We start from the raw sequence: 13,489 nt of genomic DNA, 5'->3' as shown, positions 1-13,489 counted from the left end.
CAATTCGCACACGGTCTAAAGGTTGTTATAACAAGATATAATAGCTGCGTTCCTTTGGAAATATGTATCTACTGCATCAAAGCTGCTTTGAACTACTTTTTCAATATAGCAAAAGTAGTTCAAAGAGTAGTTGTAAGTACTAAGGAGTAGATAAATGTTCCCAAAGGAACGCAGCTGTTGAATCTAATATTCTAATTTTTACTTATAATTTTATTTATATATATTTTTTGTCTTTTTTATTTTCTTTTCCTTTTTGGGCTTTCAATTGCTTCTAATACCCTACTAACAATTTTGCTTCTATAATGCCTTACAGAAGCAACAATTGCATCTGTAAAGCTTTATAGAACCAAAATTGTTTTTCGGGTAAGAATTTTATTTTAATTTACAAAAAAAAGCTCCTTTTAATTTCATATGGTTGGGCAAGGAATCGATTCTACCTATCTCCTCATTTATTATCCTAGGGGAGGCTATTCATGTTCTGTGATAAGCTTAACGAACAAAACTTTTCCCAATAATTTAATGGTGATAAATTTATTTTTTCAGTTATTCTCCCAATTTGTTGTTAACATTCTCAAGATATTAATTTTGAAGAATAATGCAGCACATAGAACTTTTTTATTTTTTTTAAATTTAAATTTAATTTTGAAAAAAAAAAACTGAAAATTTAAATCACCTCATACACAACCCTGTCTACTAACTACAACACCGACTTTTTTCTTACAATACAAACTCACCACACTTAAACCGCACCACCTTACCAACAAAACAAACCGCAATCGATAATGTAGTTTCGCTACTGTCATTTGACAATTAAAAATTATGCCGCCAAAAAAATCAAATTTTTCAACAACATAATTTGCATTTCCATACAATTCTCATTCCCATGTGAATCTTTTATTTATATTTTTTTTCTTTACATCAAATTCCATTAAATTTATATTATTAACTACTATGTCCAAAGCAAAGACTGATAATAAAATATCAAGCAATCAAAGTGAAAATGCTAGTGGCGAAGAATCGGGTGAAGTGAGTAGAAATCATTTAATTTGTTTGGCCACCTCCAAGATGAATCAAAATCAATTCTGTTTTTAGGACGAAACTGCAAGTGTTAGCACAAGTACCTCGAGAAGTAAATCTCCATCAGCTCCTCGCACTAAACGTGGCAAAAAGAAAAAATCATCCAAAGTACAGAAAAAACCTTATAAATATGAGTAAGTTCTGTCCAATTGAGAGAGTGGAGGGTTTTTGGACTTTTCTTTCAGATCACTCAACTCACAGTTTATGCTTTATGGTTTTCTGATCATATTCTGATACTTTTTTTTTTATTCGACAATGGAAATTTGAAAATCGGGAAGCTTGTGAAGAATGATCGTTTTTCACGGAAATCGACATTTTGTAAGTTTTTTAAACCCATTTCAATTGAATTTTTCTTATTCAATTTCGTACTGTTGATATGTAACTTATGCTTAGTGGTCTCTGGGACCAAATTTGATCCCCTATTTTGTGTCGTCAATGGAAAAAAAAAAAAACCAAAACGGTAAGCCTCCGAAAATGCACATTTTCGCAAAAATTGAGATTTTTTAAATTGTAATAAAATCCCGCCTAGAACAATTTTCTTTTACAGTCTATTAGTATTTGATATATGTTTATTAGAAAATATTAGAACCTTAAGAGCTATGAAGAACTCTTACTTTGACAAACTCTAACCCATTTCAAAAGAAATTAAAATTTTAATACTATACTTAAAAACTTCGTTAATAACTTAACTTTTTAGATAAAATTCTAGCCTTTGTAACTGCGTTTAATGTATGTCGGTATCTTATTTCAATTCTAAGATATCCGACCTCTAAGGGCCAATTTATTGAGCCTCAATTAAATTTTAAAATATATATCGTTTTAGTTAACAGCGTTGTTAACTATTGACGCCTTTAAGTATACATCATTAAAAAATTCATTTAATTCACTCTACTTTAGTTAAAGTCTTTACTTTTAATGGAAACTTTAAATTTAAAACTACATTAAAAATATCCTAGGGATTTTTTAGTTTTTGAAAAATAAAACTGTCAAAAGCAGAAATTTGTGAAATCAATTTTTTTTAAATTTGAAGATTTGAAGGAAGGAAAAACAATACAAAAAACATAAAAGCTATGGCCCTTAAGTATTTTGGAGCCGTAAAACGACAGGCGAAAGCACACTGACGAGAATAACGATATATGTACCATCAGTAGTAACCAAAGACTGTTACAATTGCAATGTTTTGGGATGATTACATTATGTAGCATCTCATTAGTTTTACCTCGTGATTCTTTTAAAGTGAAGAAGATCTAGTTTCTGGTAGATCTATTACTAGATATGCTTCTCCTGCGCTCGGCGAAGTAGATGAGAAAAATCTTAAATGAAGTGTTGTCTATTTAACCCTCATACGTACGTCATACCCATAGAAAAAAAATTTCTGGCGAGCGGTAGTCATTTTAAATTGTAACTTATTTATGGAATAAATACCTATGAATAAATACCTACATAATGTCCCTACAAAAATATTCTATGCTGGACTGTTAATGTACATACATAATTTTTGTTTTGTTCACGAACAAATTTTTTTTCAAATAAAAGAATAATGAAATAATAACTGAAATGACATTTGACGCTAACGGAGAGTGAATAAATAGAAATCCTTTTTTAAACCTCCATTTGCTCTAAAAATCCATCTTAAAAGGTCGAATTTGGCTTTTTAACTAAAAGGACTTTTAAATTTAATGCTCAATTAGTTAATGATTTCAAACTTCAAAAAAATCCTTAACAGAGACTGAATTAAACGAATTTTGTTTTTAATTTTAAAATTCCCTTTTTTAATGGCGATTTAAGTTTAATGAAGAATCAATAAATTGAGCCTAAGTGTTGTTATTCTTGCCATTCTGATTTTTTTTTGAAATTTTACTGCGTTTAATAGACCCGTTCCATTGGAGGTGGTAGCTTACTCATGAGTAGATCTAGTACCACAATTAACTCATGATCTTCTACTCAAGGAGATAGGAATGTGTAATTGTTGTACTAGATTTCTACTCACGAGTAAACTACCACCTCCAATGGAACAGGGCTAATGTATGTCGATATCTTATTTCAATGCTAAGATCTCCGACATCTAGGTGTTTCTGTTATTCTTGCCATTCTGATTTTCTTTGAAATTTACCTGCTTACCTTACAATTTAATGCATTTGATAGTAATCTTATTTTCTACTTATGAGTAGTTACCCTGTTCCAAAAGATGTGGTTAATGTGTGCACAAGAGTAACAACAAAATCTGACAAACGACAAAGTCGCTTTGGCCGTGTGTCAAATGCGATAAAAGTTTGGTAAAATTTGCAGCCCGATTCTCCCCCATCAATCACAACTTGTGAGAGTAACAAAAATTCTCAAAGTTTTAGTAAGCAGGTCACAATTCACAACAACTTAACGAAGAATGCCTTTTGACTGTAAAGGAGAATCGGCTATTGATCTCAGTTAGGTATATCTTATATTTTATACGGGTGAATACAATTTTAGCTTTTTGCTGTGTTAATTGAGTTTTTTACAATAGTAGGAAAAATACCCCAAATAATAATTTGGCTAAATTAAGAGTTTACAGGGACAGGGGCTACAATGCCATCTGTATAACTTTATATTTTTAGAAGCAAAATTATTGTTCAATACAAAATTTTCAATACAAAAATAGTACAACGAAATCTGGAACGAAATGAATGATCTTATGATCCTCAAATGATTTCTTGCAATAGGTGTCCTTAAGAGTTTCTAAGGAAGGCTTATACAATTCAGTTAACGAATTAACGAAGGCCTTTTTAAGAGCTCCTTGAACTGTTCTAAAGCCTTAACTTCATTCGCCAATATTTGCAAAAGTACAAAATGGAGAAGATTTTTTTCTAGCTAGCGCAATCGTTTTGTAAAAAAGAGCACACAAATTGTTTTTTAGACCAAAAAATAAGCTTCCTGCATCATTTGTTTTAATTTTGCAGCCCGAAAAATTATACAAAAATGCGTTTGAAAATGTTCACTTTTGTATTTTTTCACTTATTGAGCCAATGTTGTAAAGGCTTAATTAAGCTTTTTAACCCTTTATATGTCAAGAGCGTGTATTTTCAAATTAAACACCTGTAAGCACTTGCCTTTAATAATTATAAAACACGTATTTTTTTAAAAATCAATATTTTCATTATTAAGTCATTTATTTCGACATTTAAAGCTCAAAATAAAAAGTGTTAATAGCTGTTTTTATGTACAGAAATGTGCTAATTCAAAGAAAAAATTATTAAATATTACTTTCAGAAATTTTCCAAAAATCCAAAAAGAAAACCCTGGAAGTTAAGGGAAAAAAAATATATTTTTCGAATTTCTTACTTTTGTAGGCATTGATACAATTTTTTCAAGAAAACCAAACTTTCAAAAAAAAAAAAAAAACTGTCAATAACATACATATCGACATAAATTAAACGAAGTTATAAAGGCTAATATTTTTTCTAAAAATTAAGTGTTAAATATGTATGCTACTTCTGTCAGGGTCTGGTCAGGGTATCTCAAAGTAACGTTTTCTCAAATCCCTCAGACGTCATTATTGCAGATAAGCCCTGAGCAGCGGGGGTCGCGTGCGATATTTAGACATTGTTTGATGAGGGATTCTTTTTGTTAGATATGGATTTGCACACACTGACGAGAGGCCACTGGTCCTGAGTAAGGTTCCATCATAGGTCTTAAGTTTCTAATAGGTTCTAATACATATTAGGTATATCAGACAGTAATAGATTGTAAAAGAAAATTCTTCTAGGCGGAATTTTATACAATTTAAAAAAATCTCAATTTTTGAGAACATGTGAATTTTTCGTAGGCTTACCGATTTCGTTTTTTCCATTGACAACTAAAAAAAGGGATCAGATTTGGTCTCAGAGAATACTAAGCATAAGTTCTGAGCGGTACAAAATCAATTAAAAAAGTCAATTGAGATGGGTTTTAAAAACTAACAAAATGTCGATTTGCGTGACAAACGATCATTCTCCGGAATCTTCCTGATTTTCACTTTTTCATTGTCGAATAAAAAAAAAGTATTAGATAAAGTTCAGAAGACCATAACGCATAAACTTAAGGTGCACGCAGTAATCTAAAAGAAAAGTCCTAAAACGCTCCACTCTTATGTCCAATGGTCAAATTTAAAGCTTTTTACTGAATCTCTCTTCGATTTGTAGTTGTAGTTTAAAAGAAGACCATGGACAAGCGATATTCGGTGTGAGATTCAACCACTGCCTGGGTAAGGATCAGCCTATGGTCTTTGCAACAGTTGGAACCACCCGAGTGACGGTCTATGAGTGTCCCAGAGAAGGTGGCATTAAACTAATTCAATGCTATTCTGATCCTGACGTAAGTACCAATTCCAATGCCTTAGATTTTAATATTAGAATATGATTTCCCTGACCAGGTTGATGAGAATTTTTATACCTGCGCTTGGTCTTATGACTCCCGGAATGGCGATCCTCTACTAGCGGCAGCTGGATATCGGGGAGTCATTCGAATCTTGAATACAAAAACCCACGAGTGTGTCAAGCATTATATTGGCCATGGCCATGCTATCAATGAACTCAAATTTCACCCAAAGACTCCTTATTTGCTCCTCTCCGGCAGCAAAGATCATTCCCTTCGTTTGTGGAACATTCAATCGGATGTTTGTATTGCGATTTTCGGCGGTGTTGAGGGTCATCGCGACGAAGTTCTTAGCATTGATTTTGATTTGCGAGGTAATAGCATTATGTCGAGTGGAATGGATCACTCTCTGAAGCTTTGGCGGATTGATAAACCAGAATTCAAAGAAGCAATCGAAAAGAGTCGAACGTTCAACCCAAACAAATCGGTGCTACCATTTCCAACAGTAAAAGAGCACTTTCCTGATTTTAGTACTCGAGATATCCACCGCAATTACGTAGACTGTGTTCAATGGTTTGGGGATTTTGTGCTATCGAAATCCTGCGAAAATTCGATTGTTTGTTGGAAGCCTGGAAGAATCGATCAGGCACAATCTGAACTCAAAGCTTCTGATTCCACCAGCACAATCATACACCATTTTGACTACGGCGAATGTGAGATATGGTTTGTGAAATTTGATTTCAATGTTTGGCATAAAGTTATAGCTTTGGGTAATCAACACGGAAAGACATTCGTATGGGAATTGGATGCTTCGGATCCATCACAGACAAAGTGTTCGATATTAAATAATTTGAAATGCAATACAGCGGTGCGGCAGACTTCGTTTTCGAGAGATGCTAGTGTTTTGGTTTGCGTGTGCGATGATGGAACTGTTTGGCGATGGAATCGAGGAGTTTAGAAAGTAATTGTTTTTAACATAAGCTTAAATAAATGGAGTATTTTATTTGTAGATAGAAAATAAATAATGGTTGTTTCTTATTTGTTTCTTTGATAATTATATTTGAATTTTCAAGACAAGATGGGTTTTATTTTTAAATTTAAAGAGACTTTAGTAGATTGGTGACTAGATTCGCAATGGACCGAGAAGTAGGTACATTTTGTGGAACCTGTTGTATTTAGTTAAGAAAAGCTAACCAACAACGAAATTTGTTGTGCTTTTTTTTTTTCATTGTGAGGCCGCCTGCTTTCCCACTTACAGTACGGTATTAAAGAGACAGTGGTTTAAGAAAAGCAACATAAAGAAATTGAAGAAATTAAAATAGATCTTCAATGTGATTTATTCAAAATCAGAATCTGAATGAAAAGTCAAGGGAAATGTATTTGGGAAAAAGACCCCATCAAAAAAAATTCTATAAATTTTGCTATCTTTTTGGTTTTTGGTCATTAATAACCACAAGAGAACAAAATTAAAGTGGAAAAGGAATGATCACCGCTATTACGTAAGTCGTTTGTACTAAAACCAAAGTCAAAATTGAGGCTTGAGTAAAGAAATTATCGTGTCATAGGGAAGTAGAACGAAGAGGGAACTGTGAAGTTAAATTTTTAATTCAACTCAATTTGTAGACCCCCCCCCCCCCCTAGAGCAAGTCGTTTTCTTGTCGTTTTAGTACAAACGACTTACGTAATAGGGGTGGTTAGTCTGGGAATTTTACGATTGCAAGCCCCTAGGATCAGTGGCGTAGATAGCTTTTCGCTAAGGGGGGGGATAGATCTAGTCCGCAAATTTTTTTTTTAAGTTTTAATAATGCTTCTCTGTATTGTTTTTATTCTCTTTAAATTCAACGGCGTATACAAGGGGGGGGGGTCACGGGGTCATGACCCCCCCCAAGAAGTCAAATCTTAAACAATAACTTGGTAAGTTATACTTAATTAAGATGATTTTTAAAATGCTTAAGTTTTAGAAAATGAACGAAAATGAAAAGTTAAAAAATTTTTTGGTGTCAACGAACTATTTTACCATATTATTTTGAAGATGCGGTCATATTTTGAGCAGCTTAGTGAGCAGCTTAGTGAGCAGCTCTTAACCAACAAACAAAATAACGGTCGTTTCTATAAAGCAATCTTAAAAGTTGTTCAATTTTAAACGTATCCTTAACACGTTGACCACCATATGACCCACATTTTTAACTAAAAAAAAAAGTTCTTATCTGACATTTTTTGAGGATATTTCAAAAACCTGACGTGATACGGCAAAATAGACTTCGGATTCGGTTTAAGCAACCCAAAAACTATATGAAAAATCTAGTCGCAACTCCAGATAAGAAATTTTGTTTTTTTGGTTTTGACATTTTTTTGAGGATATCTCAAAAACCTGACGTGATAGGGCAAAATTGACTTCGAATCTGGATTCAGCGATCCAAAAACTATATGAATAACATATTCGCACATCCAGATCAGAGAAAAAAAATTTTGTTTTCGTGACATTTTTTGAGGTTATCTCGAAAACCTGACGTGATGGGGCAAAACGGACTTCGGATTCGGTTTCAGCGACCCCAAAACTATATGAAAAACCTGGTCGCAACCCCAGACCAGAACTTTTATATTTTTTTGTGTGGCTGTGTTATCTAAAAAGCCAAGAATTTGTGAATTTTGTTTGCTTATAAAATATAATAGTATTTTTTACTTTATCTTTTGAAACAACTATCGATTTGTCAATCATCAATGCTAAACCAATTATTGGTAAGAATTTAAGTAACCTTGTCTACAGCTAATTAAATACATATTTCCAGCAAGCTTAGAATATTAAAATTAACCTTTGAACCAATTTAAGAAAATCTATAAATATAACTGAATGTGTGTTATTTTGTAACCCGAAGGCTGACGAAATCAGACCCATATTTTGTAAAATTCCTAATAAGTAGGTAATATAAAGCATTTTGTTCAAAATAATATTACCGTTTAATATTTACCAAAATTTCTATAGGTACCTTTAAACTAGCATTATTTTTTACGCCAAAGATAGTTTTTTTTTAAATCGGAAATTATCCTAAACATGGGTCGGTCGTAGTTGGGTGTTATGCAAACTGCATTGAATTTTAATATATTATAAAAAAATGTTATCGCCCTAGTCTAATAAAATTTGCATAAGATTTAAAAAAATATTTTTTTTCGAAATGCTATTTTTTTAACTTTGTGATTCGTTTGCCTTAGGAAGACTTTCAACTAAAAAGTTACCACATTTATTTAATATAAAGAAGATTTTCATAGTATGTATTTTTAAAAATGATTTTGGGCTAGCGGAAAATCGAAGTACCTATACAGTTTAATTTTTAGAACAGGATGGTCTAAGCAATTGGGCTCAAGGCTAAGGCTAAACTAAAGCAAAACGAATCACATACCTTTCTTTGTTTAGTAATTCTCCGATACTGTTCGGTTCAAAATGCGAAACGAACAAATTTAAATATTTGTAATTTAAGTAGCACATTTTCAAGTCTATACTTTTGTAAAAAAAAATTTCAGCGTGACCCCCCCCAAGAAGTAAACCTGTATACGCCCTTGTTTAAATTGGATAAAGTTTTTAGGTAGTTGACGTTGAAACCAGCAGTGTAGCTTATATCTTTAATAAAATGTTAGGAAAACTTTTTTCGGGGCATCTATCTTTCAAAGAGTTCATAAAGGAAGTATTATTCCTTCTGATCAAATATCTTTTCTGAGTTTTTAATTCTTCACACAGAGAAAAATATGACCAGGACCACCTTAAAACTAACAGATTTTCTTATTAAACTGTTTAATGAAAAAACTTTATTAAAATCAACAATTAATTATTAAATATTATTTTCATGGAGAAAATCTTTTTAAAATTTTAGTAAAAGTTTCATAATTTCGAATTTTTCAACTTGGCACTAGAACAAAAATTGTGACCAATATTTCTATACTGAGTTGGTAAAGGTCGAAGATGTGCCACTGAGAGTTAAGGTCTTTAGTTCGATCCTTGACATGATGTTTTTTTTTTTTTGTCTTGGCAAAACCCAACAAAAGTACATATTTCAAAAGAATAAGGAAAACCCGATTGCTTAAATAATATTTCCTTTTTGGATGAAAACCATAAGGAAATCTTATTGTGTTTGTTCTATTTTATGTGGTCTAGTTTTCTCTGTGGAAGAATAGAAGATGTTCCTTGAGCCAAATGTGTGGTAAAACTAAACAGTTTCATTAAACTCTTTAGCTGCTTTGTCTAATTTAGACGAAGAATCCTTTGAAAGAACCGAAAACCCTTCTAGTATGTTTTCATGGTTTGTACATTTTTCTCCGAGGTCCATTACATAGAAATCGAGGTAAAGATTGAAAATAGTAACACGAAAATATTCTTTTTTGTTCTTTGAACCGAAGGGTTCGAATGATTCTTTTGTCGTTTCCCTATACTCTTATGTTTAACGCCTATGTCAAGGACTTCAGCTATTTTTTCGAAACTACAAACATTTTCGAAAATGAGTCGTCTTCTGCCCGTTTAATTTTTAGTTGATCCCTTCAATCTTTAGCGAGCTCAATAGCTTAGACCAAGTCTAAACTCACTCTTTAAAACACCGACTTAATGGCAACGAGAGTTGGTAAACCATATTTATAACCTTTAAGCTAATCAAGAACTTGAAATACATAGCGTTTTTTTCAGAGTGCGTTTCTTCAGCTTATTTGTTCATGACTGGTTATACTGTACAATTTATCGATTCCAATGGGGGGGGATATATCCCCCTGATCCCCCCCCTATCTACGCCACTGCCTAGGATAGGGCTAAAATAGTTTTTTTTTTTAAATATGATTCTCTGTTGTTATTGTCGATTGTTCTAAAACTTTTCTTGAAGTTTTAGCAATTAAATATCGGTTTATTGGCTTGATAGAATTAGAAGTACGAAGATCCGAGGAAGCCTTCATGTTAAAAACACCATCTCCCAAAAAATTGAACACGACCGACTCAGTTGGTATTGCCATGTTCAAAGGAGAGATCCTGAGAACCCCGTCAAAAAAGCAATATCATACAACGTTCCAACACGAAATAGAAAGAAAGGTAGGCCTAAAAACTCCTGGTACAAGCAAATGCAAAACCACCAGCATTCAGTTGGCCTTAGAAATGGAACAATACAAAACCGGGAGGCTTGCCGCCGATTTCTGAGGTCAACCCGGCGAACCCCACAGGCGGATCACTAGTGTGAAGCAGTTACGTGGGATAGTTATGATCCCCTCGACATCGAGATCTTAACAGCGCCGACAAAAAGGAAGAAGAAGAAGAAGAAATATCGGTTTATTGGGAAGAAATTTTAAGGGCAGAGAGATTTGTGAATTTTAGCCTCAACATAAATTAGCAATTCTAGGGCTAGTCAATTTCTTGTCATTTGTTCAAAAGAGTTAGCTGCATCTGAAATAAGAAAATATTAAAAACATGCCATGTTACTGCAATAAAATTCCTAAGCACTTTTAACCTTTCCAATAGTGTTTTTTTGATTTAACGCTACCTCAATCATGTTCCGGGATGTACTCTATCAGTTTTTTCTCAGAAACCATTTTTATCAGACAAAATACGCTAGTAGGTATATAATAGAGTGTTAAATTTCGGGTCTCTTAAAGTGAGCACGAAACGCTTTTTTACAATGCGGGAATAAGTTTTATGTTCGATTAAAAGATAACGGTACAAAAACTTTTGGTAGCGAGTACACAAAATTGTTCTTGATGGTTCTTCACATATTATCAAATTGTTAAAGATCCATTATCTACCGCCAATATTCCTTGCTCAATGATAGAACAATTTTAATTAACCGATTTTAATACAAAAGTTACTCATACACCTAAGTGTCCCTTAATGCTCATACACCTAAGTGTCCCTTAACTGCAGTTTGTGGCCTAATTTGGCTAAATTTGTACTCATTTTGACAAAAGAGAATACTGCTATTTTTTTTTGCTTCCAAATTTTTAGATATACATCATTGGGCAGCTCTCATTGGAAAAACACCTATTTTATTATTATTAAATAATGTTAAACATATATAATTGGAAAATGTGTGCATTAAATTTATTTTTTTAATATTCGTCAAATTTCTTACAATTTTGACTATTTGAACATAAGCTTTTTCAACTATAAAATTGATGCTGGTTAGCAAAAATAGTCAAAATTGTAAGAAATTCGACTTACATACATTTTATTGAAATAAATATTAAATGAGCACATTTTGCATTTATTTTAACCTTTTTATAACCTTTTTATTTTCGAAATAATAAGAAATAAGAGTTTTTAAGAACGAGAATCTGACTTAAACTAACTGCCTTTTTGTATTTGCGCTGAAATGTTACATAAAAAAAACGCATTTCTTGTGCTTAATTCCAGTAAAAAGAAAGGTCAGGTAGTGAACATTTGAATTGCTATTATAATGTTTCTTAATAATTTCAAAAAAACTGTTGAGTTTTTTTTTTCAAATAATCAATAAATAAAAGTTTAGAATTTCCTATGTAGAAATCTGGCTACAGTGAATACATGCTTAACTTCAATTTTTTTGAGAACTTTTTAACAGAACAAGCACATCTTCCCTTAAAGTATCCAGTTCCATAATCAGCCATAAGTACATACTATTGTATAATTCTCTTCCGTCAAAAATAACAAGTTGTTTACCAATATAATTTAACACAATATTTCTTTATATATAATATTTATTTATATTGTTAAGTGTATTTACAAAATAAGTTTAAAAATATAATATCATAAAAATAGTAGATTTACAAAAAAATTCTAGGACAAACAAGAAGACAAATAAGAATAAAAAAAAAACCATGCACAATCAAGTTTTGATAGAATGAAGTATGATTCCATAAGTTGTAAGTTCTAAGAACTTGACAGTAGATATTATTATATAGAGACAGGACGAAAAACGAGAACAGAATTTTTGTATTTTTTTGTATTTATTTACACTCATATCAAGGAAGAGAGAGGGATTATATAATACAGAACGAGAATGGAAAGGACTAACAATAGAATATTAAAAAAAATATAGCTATATAACAAGACAAGACAAATATAGACATAGAATAAAAGGACAGCTTTGAAACAATTTAAGTCTTCTTTTTTTTCTCTACCGTTATTTACAGTTTTGACAGAATAAATAGAAAATTTAAAGAAACAAAAATGTAAACTCCACTCATAGTGTGGACATTGTTCTTGCTATTTTTTTGTTGGTTAAAAAAGTAGACAAACAAAACTATTTTTTATAACTAGGATATGGGGCATTTCACGTGAAACCAGCAGCGAAAAATGTTGTGGGTCGCCAAATTTGTTCATATTTGGTATATGTATTCCTCAATCGAATTAAAAAATACATCTGGAAGGATTTTGAATTTTAAGCCTTGATAGCGGAGTTATGGGCTTCTAAAGTTTTGGAAAATTGTGGGAAGAGTTTATTTGAAAAATTTATATAAATTAAACGAAGGGGTAACAAAATTATTTTAATGATGGATCATATGCAAAATTAAACGTGCTTTTCAAATATGAAATCTAAACCGGAAATAGATTTATTTTTTCGAGAGAAAACCGGAAGTTGGCACTTCAAATCCAAATTTAAGAAACTTCGACCATTTTGATATTTTTTTAAATAGTCTTAAAATAAAGCTTATACAATTTAGAAACTACATGCCAAATTTCAGAGTGGGATTTCAAGTCGTTTAGAAGATACATAGGTTTTAGTGAGGGGTCTTCGTGCATGTAAAACCGGAAGTACCCAGTTTTCTCTGCTCTGACCCAGCAGTTTGTACCACCCCCAAATTTTTTTTGCCCATTCGATAGAGCATTGGCTGAATATCATTATCCTGATTTTTCGCACTCGCGAAATTCACCTTTCAGCCGCCATCTTGGATTTTAGTTTTTGTTGAATATCTCGATTTCTATTTATCCTACATAAAAGTTGTGTATACAAGAAACGTAGGAAATGAAATTTCGCGTCTTTTATGTTAAGAGAACTTTTTCGATATTCTTAATATTAAAAAAGTTGCAAGCCAAAAAAGAAAAAAAAAAACGAAAAAAATGACAATTTTAAAGTTTTGAGCACTTTTT

General features: G+C 32.0%; 2 protein-coding genes across 7 annotated transcripts in view; one reads left to right on the top strand and one right to left on the bottom strand.

Moving 5' to 3' along the window:
• Positions 1–13,489, bottom strand: part of LOC129913267 (dual specificity calcium/calmodulin-dependent 3',5'-cyclic nucleotide phosphodiesterase 1) — a 499,680-nt gene that overhangs the window by 41,921 nt on the left and 444,270 nt on the right. The window lies entirely within an intron of this gene.
• Positions 782–6,441, top strand: LOC129913333 (polycomb protein esc-like). The gene is made up of 4 exons (XM_055991950.1): positions 782–1,026; positions 1,093–1,211; positions 5,232–5,403; positions 5,462–6,441. Exons 1-4 carry the CDS (start codon positions 952–954, stop codon positions 6,359–6,361), a joined length of 1,266 nt encoding a protein of 421 aa, XP_055847925.1. The 5' UTR covers positions 782–951; the 3' UTR covers positions 6,362–6,441.

Source organism: Episyrphus balteatus, chromosome 1 (assembly GCF_945859705.1).
Source record: "Episyrphus balteatus chromosome 1, idEpiBalt1.1, whole genome shotgun sequence".
In the NCBI taxonomy this organism is placed as follows: Eukaryota; Metazoa; Arthropoda; class Insecta; order Diptera; family Syrphidae; genus Episyrphus; species Episyrphus balteatus.
This window is presented reverse-complemented; position numbering and strand designations above follow the sequence as displayed.